Below are 21625 nucleotides of genomic sequence, written 5' to 3'. Positions count from 1 at the left end.
AAGAATTAAAATAAACTGTCTCTTTTCTCTCCATTATTTTCTCGATCAGGTCTTCAGATCAGCCGTTCTCCACGCGACCGAATGAAGAAGGACCCTTCCTCGCAGTTATCTGGTGCTATTTTCTATTTTCTGATTTACGGTACAATATGCTAATTGTGACCCATTTTTCCCACCCGATACTACTGAATCATCAAATTCGAACTCGAAATAATAGCACTTCATCTTTCTGCTGCCGCTTGTGTACGTCTGAAGAAAACTGAGGGCAGGCTTGCATTCTGCAGAAGATGAATATATCGAAGTGAGCAGAACATGAAAACAAATTGACCCTACTAGTATAGGTCATTCTCCAACTGGATCTTTTTTCACACTTGAGGACCTTCTTTTTCTCTGCTTGTTTGCTATGCATTTAGCAGCTGCAACCATTACTCTCTTGGCATTGACTAAGACTGCATTATCAATCGATACCGTGGAGGCATTCGGTAACAAGTTGTTTTTTAGCAGCAACGGCTCTCAATTTTATATTAGAGGTCTTGCTTATCAGAAAGATACCTCTGGTCTAACCACCAATGCTAAGTTTGTGGATCCATTGACGGATGAAAAAAGTTGTAGAAGAGATATTCCTTATTTGCAACTGTTGAACACTAACGTTATCCGTGTCTACGCTTTAAACTTCTCCCAGTCTCATGATGCTTGTATGAAGCTATTGGAGCAGGCAGGAATTTATGTGATTGCCGATCTTTCTTCCCCTGATGAATCTATTATCAGCACCAATCCTTCCTGGAATTTGGACTTATACGATAGATACACTTCCGTTATTGACGAGATGCAACAATACGACAACGTTTTGGGATTCTTCGCCGGTAACGAGGTTATCACCAATTCTTCCACCAGTAGTGCTGCAGCATTTGTTAAGGCTGCAATTCGTGATACTAAGCAATACATGACAGACCAGGGATACAGAGACATTCCAGTCGGTTATTCCGCTAATGACGATTCTGATACCCGTGTTGCATCTGCAGACTACTTTGCTTGCGGAAAGGAGGATATTCACGCCGACTTTTACGGTATCAACATGTACGAATGGTGTGGATCATCATCTTTCAGTGCCTCTGGATACAAAGCGAGAACGGAAGAGTTTTCCAATTTGACTATTCCAGTCTTCTTCTCTGAATACGGTTGTAATGAAGTTCAGCCAAGAAAATTCACAGAGGTAAAAGCATTATTTTCTGATGAGATGACTGATGTCTGGTCTGGAGGCATAGTTTATATGTACTTTGAGGAGGCTAACAATTACGGCTTGGTCTCTATTGACGGTGACACTGTTTCCACCATGGACGACTTCCCATATTATTCTTCGGAGATTAATGCTGTTAGTCCAACTTTTGCTTGGCTTTCTGATGCATCTGCCTCTTGCACTTCCAGTATAGCTTGCCCTACGTCTTCTTCCGATTGGAGTGCCGCAACCAAATTACCTCCTACTCCACAGAAAAAGGTCTGCAAGTGTCTTGAGCAGACGTTGAGATGTGTAGTTTCGAACGATGTCCACGAGAAAGACTACGGTGACTTGTTTGGCGTTATATGTGGAGTAACAAATTGCGCTGATATCACGGCTAATGGTACTAGTGGTTCCTACGGTGCTTACTCATACTGTTCTCCGAAGGAAAAGCTTTCCTACATATTGAATCAGTACTACGAAGACCAGAATCGCAATAAGAAAGCTTGTGATTTCTCGGGATCAGCTAGTTTGGTCAGCACTGCCAGCCTATCCGGTTCTTGTTCGTCTGTTCTTAGTGCTGCATCAGCTAGTGCCGACCTCCCAGAGTCTAGTACACGTTTCTCAAGTTCTTCTACGTCCTCCTCTTCTTTGAGAAATGCTGCTTGTAGAGTTACTCCAGGAGTAGGCGTCATCCAAATATATTTTGTCACATTGTTGGTTGTGTTTTCCATTGGAAGTGTTTCTCTGGTGATGTTGTAGAAACTATTTACCTAACCTGATTTCTAACTTTACATATCCATATGCAGCGGATAAATCTGTATTACAATGGGTAAATCTATCTAACCATAAATATTTCTTGTAATGCTTTGGCGTCCATAACAGCAGCACGCTTTTGCTTGATCCATTTGGATCGTAACGCCAGCTTGCTTCTCAAAACTGTGGGTGTACCATTATAAGAGTCATCAAGTAAAGGTGTCAAAAGTTGCCTTTTCCGATCTTCCGAATTCTGCTTCTTATTGTGATGATTATGGTGATGATGGTGATGATGATGATGCTTTTCAGACTTAGACTCACTCTTCTTGGACTTCTCTTTTCTATGATGATGATGATGACGATGCTGGTGACCCTTACCAGAATTCTTAGAGCTCCCGTGATGATCCTCATCATCACTGCTACTTTGCTCATCAAGCTTCTCCTTCTCACAACCTGCCTTTCTTTCATCTTCGTTCTCCTCATCAGGTTTTCTCTTTAGCTTCCTATTCTGTTGGTCCCAAGTACTGGATAATGTAGCGCCTCTCACAAAGCCCATGCCCCGTTTTCCTGATATAATTCTATCCTTCCTTTTAATTTCCACGGCACTATTGATTTCATCTTCTTTACCGTTTAATCGTCCTAACAATTTCTGAAAGTTGTCCAAGTAAGTGTTATCACCAGCATCTAATTCGCTTCCATTAGCTCCACGTCTCTTAGCCAAACCAGCTCCCAATCCGAGGTTATCCCTCTTAACTTTAACCCTAATATGTGTAGTAATAGCGTGCTCAACTCGACCAAGACCCTCACCTGGTTTCCATCCCATATTAACTAGGAAACGATGTCCAAACCGGTCTTTGTCGTTGAGCCATTTGATGTTTCGGGGATCCAACCCAATTTTCTGCCTTTTTCTTGGAGCAGCTAATCCCATTTTGCAATGAACAAACGATAATTAATAAACACTTCTTGCTGTGAGAAGTAGATAATAGATTTTACAGATCTCTGCTATATCTAAAAAAATATGCAAGATAAAAGAGGTCTTAAAAATTTTCAGTCGTGCGCCAATTGAAAAATTGATCTTAGTCGAATGGTTGAACCAAAAGCAGCTGAGCAGCTACGTAACAGAACCAAAAAATAAGATTGGCCAGACTACCGAATCAATACGCTTTTGAATCAGCTCTCTCGTGTTTTCTGGCGAACTTCTATACCTTGAATGTACATTTCCATCTCCCTGATGTACATAAATTCTAGCAGCATTATTTATGTCAGAACTTTTTTTTTATTTTTTTTTATTTTTTTTCATCTTGTTGTTTACCATAGTAAGGGCGAAAAAAATAGAATGAGAGAGACAGCGTTAAACTTGACTCCATGTCTAGTGAGTTTTTTTTCCGGTCTTTCAATTCTTTTCATCTAACTCAAACCAAGATCTTGTATCACCGAACATCTAGTGGTTGAGTCAGAGACTTTCAACCTGACAGATTCCTTTCTTTTTTCTGGGGCTCCCGTAACAGACGTCTTACTCTGATCACACAGAAAAGAGAACAAGAAGTAATCGTTGACATATCGTGCTCGATATTTGTTCATTTATTATATCGATTCCATCAATTATCTTCACATAGATATCAAAATTTCAAGTTGTCATGTCTGGCATTCCTGATAATGTACAACAGGAGTTGGCCCAACTCATGACGGGTCTTCTTTCCCCAGACAATAACATCCGTGCACAAGCCGAGGCTTGTCTCAACAGGGATTGGACAAAGAAGGATAACGTTGACGTGCTACTGGTTTTTCTAGCCAGTCAAGCAGCCCATGGTGCGGATAATACCTCACGTGCCTTTGCTGCTGTTCTTTTCCGCCGATTTGCAATAAAATCACCTTTAGGTCAGGGATATTCTGTTACGGCAAGACAAATCGATCATCTCAGTGATGGGGCTAAACAGGAGGTTCGTAATCTCTTACTGCGAGGCTTTCTAGCAGAGCAATCTGATGGCGTGCGTCACAAATTGTCCGATGCCATGGCAGAAGTCTCCAAAGATGACACCTTTCAATGGCCGGACCTTCTTCCTACAGTTCTTAGTGCGGCAGAGAATGCCAACACTAACTTTCGCGAATCTGCATTTAGAATCATTACAGCAGCTCCTCAGATAACAAGTCAAAGTTCAAATCATAGTGACCAGTCTCAGGTCACTGATACCTTTTTGAAGATGTTTGAGGCTGGATTTGCAGACCAATCCGATGCAGTGAGAATTGCTGCTTGCACTGCATTTGTATCTTTCTTCGAGAATATGCCAAAAAGTCAATGGGGTGTACTTGCTCGCTTGCTCCCAAACTTGCTAGATTCTCTTCCAAGACTATTGGAAACTGGAAACGATTCCGCTTTGGCATCTGTTCTAGAGTCGTTGATTGATTTGGTCGATATGGCGCCAAAAATATTCAAACCTATGTTCTCTACACTCATTCAATTCTGCAGTGCTGTCGCTAAGAACCGTGATCTCGAGTCTGGTGCTAGACTCGCTTCTCTGGAGTTGCTCACCTGCTTCTGTGAATCATCTCCTAACATGTGCAAACGCGAACCATCTTACGCTTCTGCAATTGTCTTAGACTGTCTCCAATTGTCCACAGAAGTTTGTGAAGGTGATGATGACTGCGAAGACTGGATCAATTCTGAAGATCTTGATGAGGATGAAGAGGAAGAAACCTATAACGCTGCACGTCTTTCTCTCGACAGATCTTCACTGAAACTAGGAGGCGAGACACTTGCGCAACCGTTGTTTCAGTATATTCCTTCCATGCTTCAATCAAATGATTGGCATGAACGTCAAGGCGCTCTCATGTCACTTTCATCGGCTACCGAGGGTTGTCGCGATGTCCTCATTACAGAGATACCCAAAATACTAGATCTTATACTACCAGCTCTTAATGACCCACATCCAAGAGTTCGTTATGCATGTTGCAACGCTCTTGGGCAGATTTCTACCGATTTTGCCGACGTAATTCAACGTACTGCTGGAGATAGAATTGTGCCTGCTTTGGTTTCCATGCTTACCACCAAAAATGTTGCCCGGGTGCAGGCTCATGCTGCCGCTGCTTTAGTGAACTTTTGCGAGGAAGCTACGCAAGAGATACTGGAGCCTTATTTGGATACCTTGCTATCTAATTTGCTTTCCCTTTTGCAGAGTGCCCCTAAACGATATGTTCAGGAGCAAGTTGTCACCACCATCGCCATAGTTGCCGATGCCGCAGAGACCAGATTCATCAAGTACTACGATACTTTGATGCCTCTATTGTTGGATATTCTCAGAGCCGATACTGGCTCCGAGAACCGCCTTCTCAAAGCCAAGGCTATTGAATGTGCTACTCTTGTTGCTCTTGCTGTTGGAAAAGACAAGTTTTCTCAGAATGCCGCCGAGATTTTGCAAATTATGACCCAGCTTCAGCAAACTCTTCAGGGAGATGACGATCCTGTGAGAGCATATCTTGAGCAGGGTTGGAGTCGTGTCTGCAGACTTATAGGTAAGGACTTTTTGCCCTATCTTCCTTTGGTGCTTCCTCCTTTGTTGGAGCAGGCAAGGGCCACTCAGGATATATCCATTGTGGAGGAAGACGACCTTGACGAGGTTACACAAAATGATGATTATGAGGTGATTCAACTTTCCGGTAAGCACATTGCCGTTCATACTGCTGTGCTTGAGGATAAGACAGGCGCCATTGAACTTTTAAAGAATTATGCTGATATTCTGGGAGCCGAATTTTACCCGTACGTGGAACAGATTGCCAATGAGATTGTCATTCCTGGTCTTGACTTCTATCTTCATGATGGTGTTCGTGGCACTTCCGCTGTCACCATGGCTTCGCTTCTTCAGAGTTGTATTGCCGCTACCGGCAGTAATAAATCGCCTCAGGCGATCCAACTATGGACTAACATGGCCAATAAGCTTATTCACCAACTTGGAAGTGACCCTGTTCCTGATTTGCTAGTGGCATACTTCTATGGAATCACTAAATGTCTAGAACTTATGGGCCCTAATGCTTTAAGCGATGAGCAGCTTTTGGCTATTTCCAAGGCCCTTGAAACTTGCTTCTCAGAAACTTACGAGCGGGTGAAATCGAGGGAAAATGGTGATGACGAATACAATGAAGAGATCGCAGAAGATGATGAAGATTATACGGACGAGGAGCTTCTTGACCAAATCTCTAAAGGTCTTTCTGCCATATTCAAGAATTCCCGTCTTAGATTTTTCTCTGCTTTCCAAAGCTTGATTCCGACATTGGCTACTTTCATCAATGATGATACCATCTGCTTGAAACTTGCTGGTCTTTGTGCTGCTTCTGATGTTGTTGAATTTTGCGGCCCAAACTCTTTTTCTCTAAAAGATATGTTTATGAATCCCGTTGGAGAAGCGCTTACATCTCCTCAGGCTAGCATACGTCAGGCAGCTACCTATACAGTTGGTGCCTGTGCGCAGTACGGTGGAGAGCAATACGCTGATTATTGTATAGCGTGTCTTCCATCCATGACCCAGATGGCCAGCATTCCTGATGCGAAAGCAGAGGAGAACTTGGGTGCTACTGAAAATACCTGTTCTTCCATCGCTAAGGTTATCCACTCTTTTGGTTCAAGAATCCAGGGCCTTGATGAGCTTATACAGAACTGGTTCAAACTACTTCCAGTGGCACAGGACGACGAGGCTGCTCCCTACGCTTACATGCTTCTAGTAGAATTGATTCAACAACAGCACCCAGTGGTGATGTCTCAAATTCCCAAAGTTTTCGATAATGTTCTCCAAGCACTACTTTACGGCTCAATTTCTGGAAGATCTGCCGAGAAAGTTGTCGAAGCTACCAAACAACTACTTGGAACTATGCCAAATGAGCAGGCAATGACTCTTCTGAACAAGTATGATACCGAATCGAAACAAGTTATTCAACGTTGGTTTTCGTAGTGTCCATTTCTGTTTTAGTTCTCTTTGTACTCTTAATTCTTCTATTAGCTATTGTTATCTACTGTCTCTTGAAATAATAAACTTCATATAAGTTGATTGTAGCAAAAATGGCAAAAGCAAAGGCGAGCAAAAACAAAAACAAAAATTAAATAAGTTGATCCTGAAGGGATTGTTTGGTCTTTAGGGTCCGATTATAGTCTTGTAAATCCAATATCATGGTGCCTTTAACACGCTTTTTGGGCTTCAAGGACGAAGGGTATGCCTTCAGAAAGTTTATCAGCCGTTTAAAGTAAGAGGTCTTCCCGTCATCCAATTCTTCCACAAAGAGTCGGATCAAGTTACTTCCGAGAGTACTATGTTCAATTGTCTCACCAAGCATGCGCTTTCTTGATGATTCATAACTAGTATCCTTCTCATCTGGTAAGATATCAGCAAGTACGCGTGCCGAAGTATTGGCTAATCTAATATCATGCCTACAGAAGTCGAGAAACAATTTGAAGATAGAGAGCAGGCCAAATTCGCCGTATATTCCACTCAATGAGAGCTGAACGTCAGCTGTAACATTTATAAGGGTAGCCGCCAATCTCTTATCATCAAACTTCAGGTTCTCACAACTGGTTAAAAAAGATAAATCAGAGGAGACAGTAACTTCCAAAGCACTATAGGCAAGCCTATAATTCATGGAGAAACCATTCTTAAAGTTGGCAAGTTTGTATCTAGAATTTCGGGAATATTTGTAGAGTTCGGTTTGATCAATGTCAATCTGAGACGAGGAAAGGTTTGCAAAATCCGTGTCATTGCCAACACTAGTCATTACCCTGTAGGTTCTGAGACGAATAATTGAACAATAGAACAGACAATTCTTGAGAAGGTCCATACATTTTCGTTTCTGAAAGACATGCGGCATATCAAAATCTACATCCGATGTGAGGCCGAGAGGGTTCTCGTAGAACATATTTTCTCTGCTCATAGGAGGAATATAATCAAAGCCAAAGCGGTCCTTCAAGTACTCAGGAGTTGGAATGGCAGTACGCATGTCTTCCAAAGAATACTTGTTGAAGTTGTAAGATAAAAAAAACTGAATGTGATCCAACAAGGCATTGAAAGAGTATTTGCAACCAAGATCATCTAATAAGCGGTATATCTCTGTAAAGTCACGAGAATTTGTGACATAGTCATTCAAAGTGAAAAGGGAGAGACAAAGATAGCAAAGTAAGTACGGCTCCTCTCTGAGATCTAATTTAAAATTGTGGTTTATCAACTCAAACAATGGGAGAAAGAGATCTCTGGTTAGAACAAAACTTTCTATATTGAGTTCTGTATTAGTGCCTAGTATTCTTAGACAGAATGGTGTCAAACTTTCCATAATGAGACCATCAAAGTGAAGCTCGTGCAAAGTCTTTATAGAAAAATGTGTCACTAGTTCCCAAACTAAAGACTTAACAAACCTATCGCATAAGCTTTTTGTCTCCGAAGACATGTCAAAGCCACTTTTGAGTTTGGAAATAAACTTCAAAAATTCAGGTTGGTGGATGCTGTAAAACATAATCACTTCCTTTCTTTCATTGGAAGCAAAGTAAGAGCTTGCTAGCGAGATGAAACTGGAGTGGGAATCTATTGAAAGCAGAGGTGCAGCTAGATCCCGTTTAATGACTATCATAGAAAGAAGTGAAGTCACCAAGGAAGCTGAAGAGTTGGGATTAACAGATACCTCCATTAAAAAGTTACCCAATGCAGCTGGACCGCACAAGTTGGATTCAAAATATAATGACCATCGAAAGTAGTGACAAATGGTTAGGGGACCATCAGAATTGCAGAACAGTTGAGAAGCATCCGGTTCTTGGGGTTCGGAGATCCTTTTCAAAAGTTGGATATTTTCTTTTTGACAATAATTAGATGTCAGTGCATCCAAAAGGTTCTTGTTCAGAAAACAGAGACTGGAAAGCAGTACAAACAGCTTTCTTAGCTTCCAGAAGGTCCTATCCTGGGACTGTAAAGCAAAATCCAGGACCTTTAAAAAGGGCAGGAGAAAAAAGTTGGGTTCCTCAGCAAGCAGATAACCAAAGCTTTTAAAAGCAAAGCTGGGATCGTCCCAAGCAAGTTGAAAATGATACTTGAACAACTTCAGAAAGGAAAAGCAGAGTGACTTCTGCTTTGAGAAAAGTTCGGGGGTTGCAGGCAGTGTCAAAATACTTCTCAATTCGGCAGCTGTGTTCATAACACTGACAACGGCTAGGAATTCCACCTGGTAATCCTGCTGTAAGTCCTTAGAGTCACCAGTCAAACAAACCTTTCTGAACAACTCTTGTTGTTCAAGATTTTGTCTAACTGTAATTTGTTGGTTTTCGAAAAGCTGTCTGACAAAGTCTTTGGGATCCTTGTTCAAGGATTTCCAAACGTCATCAATCGAGTAGTGCTTGGTATCATTGGAGTTTAGCATATCGATGCCAGTACTGGAAGCCGCAGATGATGTAGATAGAGTAGATTTGATTTCATTGGGGTCGAAATCCTTTCCAGAATTTGTTGTAGAGGAAGCGTTTGAATTCAACGAAGTTGATGAACCACGACTTGAATTTAGATTTGCATATTCATTGCCAGATGAGATGTTTATAATGGCTTTTGGCACGTTAACTTCCGCCATTGATAGAGAAAAAAGATAGGAAAGAAGGTGATAACAGTAGAAAACGATTAATGTGTATCAGAAAAAGGGCATATATCAAACTTTATATACAGCGTCTTGTTATTGCCTTCAAATGAACGCATCATTAAACTTGGAGAGAGCAAGTTTAAATAAAGGGATTTTGATTGATATTTTAACCAGCTGTGTGAGGGAGAATTACCCAAAGCGGCAATCATGGAGAAGCGAAATAATTAGTGAATTGGAAATCTGGAAAATGAGTGGGGGGAGAAGTCGTGAAGAAGGGAAACACAAGTGATACTGCGTGAACGACTGAGCGAACGACTGAGCGAAATAGGTTGCCAACAAATGACCAAGGAAAAAAGAGGGAGAACGAAGCGGAAATTGATGGATGGGTCCCTTGACTCTTTTCGGACAGCCCGATAGAGAAAGACTTATGACCCCAATCAGGAGAGCGCGGAATCATAACGGGGTGATGCAGGTCACACATGACACTATTTCTCCTTGATATATAAGTGTGATATTAGGATACAAGTTAAGCTAAGTGAGTAAGTTTAATATACTTTTACCAATTACACCATGGCAGAAAAATTCAACCCCGCCTTAATGATCATTGACATGCAAGAGGATTTCCTTCCTCCTTCGGGATCCTTAGCCATTGACCAAGGAAGAGATATTATCCCAGCAGTTTTGAGACTACTTGATTTGTCCAAGTACAAATGGAAGGCCGTTATTGCCACTAAAGATTGGCATCCCGAGGGCCATATCTCATTTGCTTCTGCAAATGGCCAACAACCATACACAACCAAGACATTTGACAACCCCGTGAAGGGACCCAGTGAAAAAAGGCTAGAAACTTTGTGGCCAGATCATGCAGTTCAGGGCAGCTTTGGGGCAGCCTTTCCCGAGGAGATTGCCATTGAATTCAACAAGTTGGTGAAAGAACAGCCTGTTCCTACAACGTTGGTCAAGAAAGGTTACTTAAAGGACAGAGAATACTACTCCTGTTTCATGGATGTGTGGAAGTTGCATCATACAGAATGCGAGAAGTTCCTAAGAGACAATGATATTACAGATGTGTTTCTTGTGGGATTGGCATATGACTTCTGCGTCCTTAACTCGGCTATCGATGCCGAGGATCTCGGTTTTCACACTTTTGTCATCAAGGACATTTCCAAATCGGTGGCTCCCGAGAATAAAATCGAAACAGAAAAAATCTACAAACAGCATCACATCAATGTGATCACCTCCGATTCTCCTCAACTCAAAAGAGTTGAGGCCTCTACCTAATTTATTGACAGTTATGAACTTAGTTATTTATCGAATTGATATCGCACATCCAAAATTTTCTCTCTTATTGTATGTAGGTTTTTTTCTTTCAACCATGTCGAACTCTGGGATAAACTTTGGTAAATACATAGGACGCGGTGACCCTTCCAAGAGGTCGGAAGCAGTTCTGAAATACAACGAACGCCGATTCTATCAGGCTTCAATCTTCTATGGCTGTGCCATAGCCGCATACATTGCATCCAAAATTGCTTACCGAGGAGTGGTGAAGAGGAGATACAACCCGACGTTTTTTCAGCACAACAATCTACCTCCAAGATCCTCTTCCTACAATGATGCTTTGAGTGCACTTACGCATGCCACCCTTCTGGCGACCACTTCTATGGCCACTTTGATTAGTGGCACTTTCTGGTACTTTGACATTTCCAACCTACATGAATTTAGTTACAGAATGAAAGATTTCTTGGGTGGTAAAGAGGCCGAAAGGGAGTTAAGGGAAATGCCCGAGGACAAGGAAACTGCAGAGCTTAGTCGGCAGTTGAGCGATATGATCCAGTCGAAGAATGACTGAAAATTCTGTATATATATATGTATATTCAATATACGTATGAGCCCATCATCATTGAGTCACGTGAGTAGCGAGAAAATATTATCTGGTAGGCTAAGTCCCTGAATATGACCATCTTGTACCAGAATTTGCTTTCCAACCTAGCATTTACATTACCCTTTTGGAACTGAAATAAAATGCCGAATACAGAGGCTACTCCATTGCTTGAAGATGAGTTGGGTGATCAATGGGAAGATGACTCTGTTGATTATGGACTCAGGAATAATCCATATCTTAGATATGGTATTTATGCCGTGTGTGTCTTAATCGGTCTTCCCCTTATTTGCTTTCTAGTTATCTATCTTCCGAACGAAGCTCCTGCAAGTGAAGGGATTTCAGAGATTGCGGTGGCTGCCAAATCTCCTGTTTATTTACATCCAGTTTTGAGACCTGTTAGACAAGAAACTGCGGAATATCAAGATGCAGACAATGATTGGACTTTGAAAATTCATGATCCAGATGACCCAATTAAAAAGGTTCCGAATGTGTGCAAATGGCAATATCTTGATAACAATTCCAAATTGTTTAACAACCACGTTCAGAAGCTAGGCAAGTATTATGAAAACGCCAGGCCAGTGAAGAGACTGATACTAATTGGTGACATTCATGGATCATTCAAACCTTTGATGAGATTACTTAAGCGTGTGAAATACAACCATGAGTTTGACCAGATTGTCATGTTGGGAGACTTTGTGGCCAAGGGTAAGAGGTCTATGGATGTTCTTGACTGGGCCGTACAGAACGATGCCGGCTGTATTCTAGGAAATCATGAAATAGAGGTGTTGAAGAGATACGTTCAGTATCATGGACTTTCCAAACTTTCTTATGTGGGGAGACATGGAAAGAAAGAGAATATTACCAATTTGATTGACATCAAAGAAACATATGATTTGGACGACTTGATGAGAATTGCAAAACATATGACTCCTGCACATATTAAATACCTAAGGGAATGTCCATTGATTCAAGAACTTGGACCCGTCCCTCACTTGACGAATAGGAAACAGACGAGATATTTTCCATTTCCCGCTGAGGGTTACGGTGCTCACGCTGGTTTACTTTGGAATTTCGATCATATCGAAGACCAGGATCCAATTGCCGTTACCACAATGAGAAACCTTCTCCCACCTAACTGGACTGAATCTACTGAAGATAGACACGATATGATAGATGGTGTCAAATCTCAGCCATGGACCAAACACTGGAATGCTAAACAGCGAAAAGATGTAACTACAGCTTTGAACAATTCCACTAAGGGTGATTCTCTTACCCTTGGAAAAAAGGTATACTATGGTCATGATGCCCATAGAGGTGTTACCTTGAGAGAATATTCTGCTGGCCTAGATAGTGGATGTGTTTACGGCCTTGCGCTCAGTTCTGAAGTGATATGGGCCGAAGTTGTCACCCCAAAGAAAGGTGGAAAACCATTTATTGCCTACAGAAATCAGTTTGTTCAAGAAAACTGCTAGACGAAAAGCAAATACAGATATACTACTGATTCTAATACTACTAATTCTTAATATCCTCTTCAACTTGACTAATTTTCTTCTCCGAAATGCGGGGTGATTATCTCCGTGCAAGCTCATCGTATTATCTTTCTTTCATCATGTCTACTGCGCATATAGTCAAACGGGTGTTAGTTTGTCCAGGTCAAGGAAAAACTGATGCTAAAGGGCTTTTAAGTATTTCTAAATATGCTACTAAGAAATTGATTTCCAAGTTATTAGATAGAGCTGATTTTGTTTTACCTCAGTTAAAGCTCTCTCAGTATATTAGGCATCCGGGCAATATTACGGATGCTTCGGATCTTCAAAAAACTATAGTTCAACAGCCATTACTTATATTGACATCTTATCTACAGAATGAGATGTTTAAGATTAACCATAACGGTCTGGATATAGTGAATACCGCCGATTTTATGATTGGCCATTCTTTAGGAGAAATTTCATCGTTGGTATTGCAGAAAGTGATTCCATTTGAAAAGGGGCTTGAAATCGGCTATAAAAGAGGACAATTGATGCAGTCGATTGTCGACGGAAACCCTCCCATGGGAATGTATGCTGTACTGTTCCAGCCATCTCATTACGACTTGATATTGAAGATGCTGAATGAGTTGGACGTTAATATAGCCAATTACAACACATATAGTCAAGTTACTGTGAGTGGAGAGAAATCGGAATTAGCAAGAAAGCTTCTTATGCTTTCCAATATGTTGGCAGAGCATAAAATATGGAAAACACGAGTCAGATCGGTTGATTTGCGTGTGCAGATTCCTTTCCATCATCCCATATTGGAACCAATGGAACAAGATTTGGCTGAAATAATTGGTACTGGAAGACTGCCAGCATTACAGGTACCAGTTATTTCAAATTTGGATGGAGAGATAGTATCAGAAAACTCTGAAGAACAGATTCGAAAGATTATTCACGTTACTTCGAGGCCCGTTCAGCTTACCAAATGCCTTGAGCATTTTGTTGGTGATCGGCAGGCTTCTTACGAGTTTTTCCATTACGGAGCCACTACTCAGGGACTAGTTAGACGATTCTACGATGATTTGTTTAAGCTGAACCGCATAGATGAGAAACCTCATTTCACTAACAAGTTAGTAGCAGAGTAACACATCAACTAAAAATACACATATATATAGATATTTCACACTCACTGTATAGGAATAAAATTACCGACAATACAACTTGGAATGTTGTATCTATCTCGTCTTATAGTGAAGCTAAAGCAACAGTTTTTTTTGCGAAGCCCGTCTTTGGTTCTCAAGTTGCAACTCGTGAGGACAGCCTTCTGAGTTTTATCAAACGCTATGGCACCATACTTCTCCCAGAAGTTTACGCTGCTCTCTTCTGTCATTAACTCATATATTGTCAACTTACCGTTTTTCAGATCATCAATCGATACCTCCACAAGAGATGCAAACTCCTTGTTGCCTCTATAAATTTCTCCTGTTCTTCTCCAGAGACATGCCGGAATAGCCATCGAGGTGAAAACTCGATCATAATCTAGCAGCATTCTCTCAAAGTTTTCTTCCACCAATACCAAATCAATATCTTTCAATGTCTTAGCAACGGCTCGGAAACCAGGTCGAAATGTGGAGAGTGGTTTCAAAATCCTTTGTCTAGAAGACTCCGCCATATGATTATCCATATAGTTTTGTAACCTCTGATATCCCTTAGCATAGTTATAAGGTTTCAATAAGCCAGCCTCAAGTTTGGCATTGATCACTTGCTTTAACCTTTCTTCTGGAGATATTTCAGTAGTTGGGTCTGCAGCCGTAAGGAAAAATTTATCTCTAGCAGCGTCAGATACATATGGAACACCTGTAGCTCCTTCTTGGAACTGTATCTGGCTTTGCCCAGCTGATATACTAGGTTGGCCCTGTTGAGCGGGCTGAAGTGGTTGACCCGGTTGAACGAGTTGTCCCGATTGACGAGATATTTCGAGAGGCTGATCTGAGAGTTGCTGATAAGAATAGTTGACAGCCGGCTGTTGTTGCGATTGCTGAAGTTGAATCTGTGACTGACCTGGTTGTCGGAAACTTGTCATCAACGAAGCCTGAGACGAATTGATTGTAATTCGGGCCTGATTTTGCAGGCTTGCAGAAGACTTCTCAGCACTGAACAAACCCGATTCAAATTGAGGCAGTCCATTCAAATTAGTCGAAGAATTGTTGGTACTATATCCGAGAGCAGACGCCGTTTCTAGCTTATGTAACATTGGATCATTGTTCATGTTGATGGAGTTGATTACATCTGTATCGTCGATCATAGAAAGAAATTCCGTCAAAGAGTTGAATTCAGATCCAGCATGCTCAGAATAGAAAAAAGGTCTCTGATTAATCGCAGCAGATGCCAGATTGACTTGTTGCTTTTGCCCAGATTCATATCCTATAGACTCAGCAGATTGCTCAGTAGGTTTGTGCTTATATAAGCCAAGTATTCTGTTCTCGTCCGCTGTTCTTTGAGGCTGATAATTGGTAGTAATTAATTTTGAGGCAGTAGCGTTCACCATAGCTTCAGATCCAGCATCAACAGTTTCCGAAGTTGAAGCAGCTTTCAATGATGGATCCGGCGTTATTGTAGCCTGAAACTCGCTTTGTGAGGGCACCTTTGAATGTATCGTGAATTCCTCTGTAGATGCGAGTTGCTGTTTTTTTACCTTTGAAGCTGGCTCATCATGACACAGATGACCAATGTTTCTCTTAATACATCTTTGACACGGCCTTCCAGTATCGCAAATCATATGGGATCTCCGGCAATAGACGCACGCAGTGTCGAGCTTCTTACGCTTCCTGATACTTGCTTTTCCCTTTTTACGTGTTTTCTTACCAGTATTCAAGCTTTTCTGTTTCACAACATCTTTCATATTCATTTTTGACTTGGCAGATTCTACCGATTCATCCAACTTCCTTTGATTTGACTTCGACATAATCATTGAAACATTATTCTCTGTCTTTATTTCAGAGCTTCTACCACTGGTTGCTTGTTCCATAATAACGATCAAATATATATTCGCCACTATTATTAGTGTAAACACAATTTTTAAAAGTTGTGGGGTAATAAAGCGTATAATAATTTTAAGACTAAGATGGAAAAAACTCTCAGCGTCGATTAAAAAAATATCCAAGTAAAAAAAATAGGTTCTACAAAAGTATATAGATTATGACAGTGAACAAACCTCACAGACCAATAACGGGTGTGGCTGCGGGCCAATCAAACAAGGAGTTCTTATATTAAAGTTTTCCCAATGACAATTGTTTACAAATCCTTCCCCTTAAAAAAGTCCAAACTCCTAGCCATCTGGCGGCGAACCTGATATGTCAGATAAGCAAGTTAATATAAAGTCCCTGCAGATTCACGATAAAACCGTTAACGAATAATACTGTAACAATTTCTGGCAATATTTACCTGTTCCATGAAATGTCTCCACAGAAATCAACTGATTTAACGTCTTCGCGATTACATAACATTCACCCGTTTACAAGCAGAGCAAGAAGTAGAGCCTCTAAGAGAGTTGTGGCACATAACGCGGCGAAAAAGCGAAGAATAGCCAATTTGCTCTACAGGAAGAGGAATCCAAAAAAGTTGAATCGTGATCTCTCTAAAGCGGTAGCACTACTGAAAAATATTGATTATGATAGTAATAATTACACGAATCCTGAAAACCAAAGACACCTTCAAGGCGGCCTAAAAGACTTAAGAAATACAGCTATTAAATTCTTCTTAACAGGATACACTGTTTCTATCCTTGAGAGCTTTATCTCGAAATGGCTATCACATTAGGCCCAATTTCGTTGAGTCAAATGTGTTTATCGGCCGAGAAGTTAGCGCGCATTTAATTTTTCTTGGCATTCGGTGTTTTTGCCAAAGTTGGCACTGCACCCGGTGCTGAGTAATACAGAGAGTATTCGTTGTTGTTTATTACGATGAAAAAGCTGACCTAAAAAATTACTAAAGCTTCAATGACCATTTATGAATCCTCCGACTAGTTATATATTATCTTTTGCCTTCGATTCCGTATCTATTTTCCGAAGATCATCATCCTGCAACTAGTTGTGTCCTCAGAGGTCCCTTTACTCCCGTTGCTTTTTATTCGGCTCTCGTCTCTTTTAATTTTCTTTTTTAATTTTTTTTTTTTTGGTTCTCGAGGTATTTCTTTCTAATCTTTTTCAAGTTCAATCTTATTACTTTCTTGTTCCCCCTTACTTCCTCTTACCTTTCACTTATATATTCGTAATGCTTCAGGAGGACTGAATACACTATAAAAGGGCATCCAATTTAACAAAAAAAGAAAAAAAAATCTAGTTCTAGTTAAATAAATCCCTTTTAATCATGAGTCACTCTAATATTCCTAAAGTGACAAATCTTCCAGGAAGAAAGTTATTTGCTCTTTCACTCTCGAAAAAATGTAAGACCTACAAATGGCCCCAAGAGGATATAGAGGATCGTGTGGCCAGTGATTCCCGGATTAAACCTCAGAAACGGCTACTTACTCCTTTTCTGTTCGATAAATCCATCACTCCTATTCCTAAGGACGCAAGTGAGAGAACCGAGTTTCCATTCAGAAATACAAACTTCTTTAGTGAAATTTTATTTGAATGGTGCGTTCCTATTATGAGAATTGGTTATCGAAGAACTTTAGAACCTGAAGATATGTATGCCATCTTTCCTGGCTCTCGTTATGACGTACGAGTGAAATCGAAAACATTTGTTTCCGCCTTTTATAAGAGGAAAGCAGAAGCCGAAGAGATGTATCTTCATTTTGAGGGTCTTGAATCTACAAAGGAGAATCGAGAAGGACTTCGAAATGATAAGCATTTTAAGTACCCAAAGAATCTTGTCTTAAAAGCTTTGTACGACACTTTCAAATATGATTATGTCACTGCAATATTTATCAAGATGATGGCAGATATAGCCACAGCCATGAATGCCTTACTTGTGAGGGCTTTGATTTCATATATCAGTAGGGCGGCATCAGGTGAGCACGTTGGTGCTGAAGGTTATGGTTATGCCGTTGGTATATCTGCCATTGTTATGTTTTGTGGTTTATGCTTTGCCAGATATTTTCACGACTCCGCTTTTTGCGGTGCAGAAATCAAGGGTATCTTAACGAAGGTTTTGTTGGACAAATCTTTCAAAATGGATAGGGCTTCTAGAAGTAAATATCCACCTTCTTCCGTAACTTCATTCCTTGGAAATGATTTATCGAAAATTGATTTGGCTGCCAATTTCTTTGCGTTTGTTACAAATTTACCGGTTGGCTTAGCTATCACCATCGTTCTTTTAGCCGTAAACTTGGGTGGATCTGTTCTTGTCGGTGTTGCCTGGTTTATTATCGTCACAATAGCAATTACCTTTTCCACAAAATTGCTAATGAAATTGCGTGTCAAGACAAACGTTTCCACAGACAGGCGTATAAGATATGTGAAGGAGGTTCTCGGTAGCATAAAGATTATCAAATATTATGCTTGGGAAATCCCTTACTCTCAAGTGCTTGCTCAATTCCGTCGTTCTGAGATGTCAAGAATATTGCAAATACAGTTCATAAGAAACAATCTCACTGCTCTGGCCGTCACTTTACCCGGTGTTTCTGCTATGATTGGATTTCTTGTTATGTATGGTGTCAGCGGTGGATTGAAAAGTCCTGCTCAGGTGTTCTCATCTTTAGCATTATTCAATATTCTAACTGGTCACGTTGCAATGTTTCCAACGGCTCTTACCACGGCCGGTGATGCATTGGTCGCTTTTCACCGAGTTCAGCTGTTCTTACTAGCTAACGATGAGTTGCCAGATCCAGAATATCATGAAGAGGCTATAGATTTAGAAAATAAGGATGCTATCAGTGTTGATCATGGTTGTTTCACTTGGGACCTGCATAATGAATTGTTACTCTTGTCTGCGGCAACAACCGAGGATCAGGGAACTGAACACAAGCATACCCCTACAGAAGAAAAGCATGATCCGTCTGATGATGTTGATTACGGCTCGGATACTATTGATGATGGCTCGAATATAGTTGATGATGGTATGTCTTTCCATGGTTTACGAAATATCAACTTACATATTAGACATGGTGAGTTTGTCGTCGTCACGGGCTCTATTGGATCAGGTAAATCTTCATTACTATCTGCTATCAAAGGCGCTATGCCAAGGTCTAATGGATCAATCACTATTTCTGGAAATGTCACACTATGTGGATCTCCATGGATCCAGAATACTACCGTGCGCGATAATATCTACTTTGGTAACGATAAGAATTTTGATAAGTACGAGGAGATAGTTGAGGCTTGTGCTTTGGTCAGCGACTTTGATATTTTACCGGCGGGAGATCTAACAGAGATTGGTGAAAGAGGTGTGAACCTTTCTGGTGGTCAAAAGGCAAGAATAAATCTTGCTCGTGCTGTTTACAACGTCTACGGAGTTTCAGAGAACAACATTATTTTATTTGATGATGTCTTGAGTGCTGTTGATGCTAAAGTTGGCAAACATATCATGAATAGCTGCATGCTTGGCTTATTGAAAGACAAAACCAGAGTCTTGGCCACCCATCAATTATCTCTTATTGGCTCTGCTGATAGAATTATTTTCATGAATGGTGATGGCACTGTTGATGTTGGTACTAGATTAGAGCTTATCTCCAGGAATAATGCCTTCGCAGAGTTAATGCAATTTCAAATGGAGAAGAGCGTTTCCAAAGGAAGTAGTACAAACGGCATTGAAGAAACACAGCTCGAAGAAGAGGATAGTGACTATGCGGATGGAGAAGAAGAGGATCTTAAAGTTATTCGTCGTCAAACGACTACCAAAGAATACGAAGAAGAGAGAAAGGGCAGATTAATCAAAATTGAAACTCGTAAAGTTAACTCCATTCCAATGTACATTGTTTTGGCTTACATTCGTGAGGGATGTGGCAAGTTTGGTATGAGATTTATGATTCCAAACTTGATATTGAGTATCACATTCACAACTTTCTGCATGCTATTCCAGAATGTCTGGTTGTCCTTTTGGACCAGCAAACAGTTTGGGCAGAGAACTGACGGCTTTTATATTGGCCTTTATGTGATGTTCGCTTTTCTTTTTGTCATCTGTGCTGCCTGGCAGTTTTGCACAATCGTCTATCTTTGTAACAACGCTGCTAAGAACTTGAACATTAAGGCCATGAAACGTATTATGCTTGCTCCCATGGAATATTTTGACACCACTCCTATGGGTCGTATTCTTAATAGATTCACTAAGGATACCGATACATTGGATAACGAAATTGCCGAGCAGGCTCGTCTTTTTTGTTTTGGTATCGGTAATATGTGGGGCATCTTGATTATGTGCTGCATCTATTTACCATACTTTACCATAGCCATTCCATTCATTATTGCTTGGGTGATTGGATGCTTTTCATACTATCAGTCTAGTGCTCGTGAAATTAAGAGGATTGAAGGCATCAAACGATCTGAAGTGTTTTCCAACTTTGATGAGGTGTTGCAAGGCTTGGAAACAATCAAGTTTTACAATGCTGCTCCCAGGTTCTTAAGAAAAAGTACCAGTCTTATTAACAGTATGAACGAGTCGTATTTGCTTGCCAACTCGGTGCAGCGTTGGTTAGCTGTTCGGTTGCATATGTGCTCTGCTTTTGTCAATCTTCTCATAGGAATTCTTGCTGTTAGTAGAGCTTTTCCTATTAGTGCGGCAAATTCTGGTTTGTTGGTGTCGTACCTTGTTTCGTTCAGTATGCAATTGATTTCTACTTCACGTTCTATGGGTCAACTCGAACAGTACTTGAGTTCCGTAGAAAGGCTTTCTGAGTTTGCATTTGAGCTTCCGCAGGAGAAAGCCTATCATTCATCAAAGGAATTACTTCCACGGAAGAGTTGGCCAGAGAAAGGAGAGATTACATTTAAGAATGTTTATTTGAGATACCGACCTGAATTGCCTTATGTCTTGAAGGACTTGACTTTGCACATAAATTCATGTGAGAAGATAGGTATTTGCGGTAGAACAGGGGCCGGAAAATCGACAATTATGACAGCTCTTTACAGATTGAGTGAGCCAGAAAAAGGTGAAATCGAAATAGATGGAGTCAAGACTTTAGATATTGGATTATATGACCTTCGTTCGAAGCTCTCTATTATTCCTCAGGATCCAGTCTTATTTCGTGGTAATATCAGACAAAATTTGGATCCGTTTGGTCAGCGAGATGATGCGACATTGTATAAAGCTTTAGTCACAGCGGGCTGTATTGCTTCTGAGGACCTCGAAAAAGTCATCTCGGAGCGACCAGACCACCCAGAAGGGTTACACAAGTTTCATTTGGATAGCTTTGTGGAAGACAATGGTGAGAACTTTTCACTTGGACAGCGACAAGTGTTGGCCTTGTGTCGTGCTTTGGTTAAAAACACGAAAATCCTTATCTTGGATGAGGCCACTTCGAGTGTAGATTATGAGACAGATGCAAGAATTCAGAAGACAATCTCTACAGAATTTGCTGATTGTACTATTCTCTGCATTGCCCATCGCTTAAAAACTATTGTGAACTATGATAGGATTCTTGTTATGGACAGGGGAGAGTTGAGGGAATTTGATACCCCATGGAAGCTTTACAACGATAAGGAGACTATTTTCCGTTCTATGTGTGATAAGTCCGGAATTAATTCTTCTGACTTGGAAGAGAAATACTAAATC

General features: G+C 40.7%; 10 protein-coding genes across 10 annotated transcripts; 7 read left to right on the top strand and 3 right to left on the bottom strand.

Moving 5' to 3' along the window:
* Positions 1 to 146: 146 nt before the first annotated feature.
* FOA43_004162 (uncharacterized protein) lies at positions 147 to 1975 on the top strand (the record flags this gene model as incomplete). The annotated part of the gene is made up of 2 exons (XM_038924405.1): positions 147 to 155; positions 374 to 1975. The coding sequence occupies 2 exons, from the start codon at positions 147 to 149 to the stop codon at positions 1973 to 1975; spliced, it is 1611 nt and encodes a 536-aa protein (XP_038780333.1).
* Positions 1976 to 2051: 76 nt separating this feature from the next.
* On the bottom strand, positions 2052 to 2897 carry FOA43_004161 (uncharacterized protein; the record flags this gene model as incomplete). Its single annotated transcript, XM_038924404.1, has 1 exon — positions 2052 to 2897. One exon carries the CDS (start codon positions 2895 to 2897, stop codon positions 2052 to 2054), a length of 846 nt encoding a protein of 281 aa, XP_038780332.1.
* Positions 2898 to 3606: 709 nt separating this feature from the next.
* Positions 3607 to 6909, top strand: FOA43_004160 (uncharacterized protein; the record flags this gene model as incomplete). Its single annotated transcript, XM_038924403.1, has 1 exon — positions 3607 to 6909. The coding sequence occupies one exon, from the start codon at positions 3607 to 3609 to the stop codon at positions 6907 to 6909; it is 3303 nt and encodes a 1100-aa protein (XP_038780331.1).
* A 145-nt stretch (positions 6910 to 7054) lies between these two features.
* Positions 7055 to 9550, bottom strand: FOA43_004159 (uncharacterized protein; the record flags this gene model as incomplete). Its single annotated transcript, XM_038924402.1, has 1 exon — positions 7055 to 9550. The coding sequence occupies one exon, from the start codon at positions 9548 to 9550 to the stop codon at positions 7055 to 7057; it is 2496 nt and encodes an 831-aa protein (XP_038780330.1).
* Positions 9551 to 10126: 576 nt separating this feature from the next.
* Positions 10127 to 10837, top strand: FOA43_004158 (uncharacterized protein; the record flags this gene model as incomplete). The annotated part of the gene is made up of 1 exon (XM_038924401.1): positions 10127 to 10837. One exon carries the CDS (start codon positions 10127 to 10129, stop codon positions 10835 to 10837), a length of 711 nt encoding a protein of 236 aa, XP_038780329.1.
* Positions 10838 to 10931: 94 nt separating this feature from the next.
* FOA43_004157 (uncharacterized protein) lies at positions 10932 to 11405 on the top strand (the record flags this gene model as incomplete). The annotated part of the gene is made up of 1 exon (XM_038924400.1): positions 10932 to 11405. One exon carries the CDS (start codon positions 10932 to 10934, stop codon positions 11403 to 11405), a length of 474 nt encoding a protein of 157 aa, XP_038780328.1.
* A 173-nt stretch (positions 11406 to 11578) lies between these two features.
* On the top strand, positions 11579 to 12910 carry FOA43_004156 (uncharacterized protein; the record flags this gene model as incomplete). Its single annotated transcript, XM_038924399.1, has 1 exon — positions 11579 to 12910. The coding sequence occupies one exon, from the start codon at positions 11579 to 11581 to the stop codon at positions 12908 to 12910; it is 1332 nt and encodes a 443-aa protein (XP_038780327.1).
* A 137-nt stretch (positions 12911 to 13047) lies between these two features.
* On the top strand, positions 13048 to 14058 carry FOA43_004155 (uncharacterized protein; the record flags this gene model as incomplete). The annotated part of the gene is made up of 1 exon (XM_038924398.1): positions 13048 to 14058. One exon carries the CDS (start codon positions 13048 to 13050, stop codon positions 14056 to 14058), a length of 1011 nt encoding a protein of 336 aa, XP_038780326.1.
* Positions 14059 to 14099: 41 nt separating this feature from the next.
* On the bottom strand, positions 14100 to 15878 carry FOA43_004154 (uncharacterized protein; the record flags this gene model as incomplete). The annotated part of the gene is made up of 1 exon (XM_038924397.1): positions 14100 to 15878. One exon carries the CDS (start codon positions 15876 to 15878, stop codon positions 14100 to 14102), a length of 1779 nt encoding a protein of 592 aa, XP_038780325.1.
* Positions 15879 to 17281: 1403 nt separating this feature from the next.
* Positions 17282 to 21622, top strand: FOA43_004153 (uncharacterized protein; the record flags this gene model as incomplete). The annotated part of the gene is made up of 1 exon (XM_038924396.1): positions 17282 to 21622. One exon carries the CDS (start codon positions 17282 to 17284, stop codon positions 21620 to 21622), a length of 4341 nt encoding a protein of 1446 aa, XP_038780324.1.
* Between the last annotated feature and the right edge of the window lie 3 nt (positions 21623 to 21625).

The sequence above is a fragment of the Brettanomyces nanus genome, chromosome 4 (assembly GCF_011074865.1).
Source record: "Brettanomyces nanus chromosome 4, complete sequence".
NCBI lineage: Eukaryota > Fungi > Ascomycota > Pichiomycetes > Pichiales > Pichiaceae > Brettanomyces > Brettanomyces nanus.
This window is presented reverse-complemented; position numbering and strand designations above follow the sequence as displayed.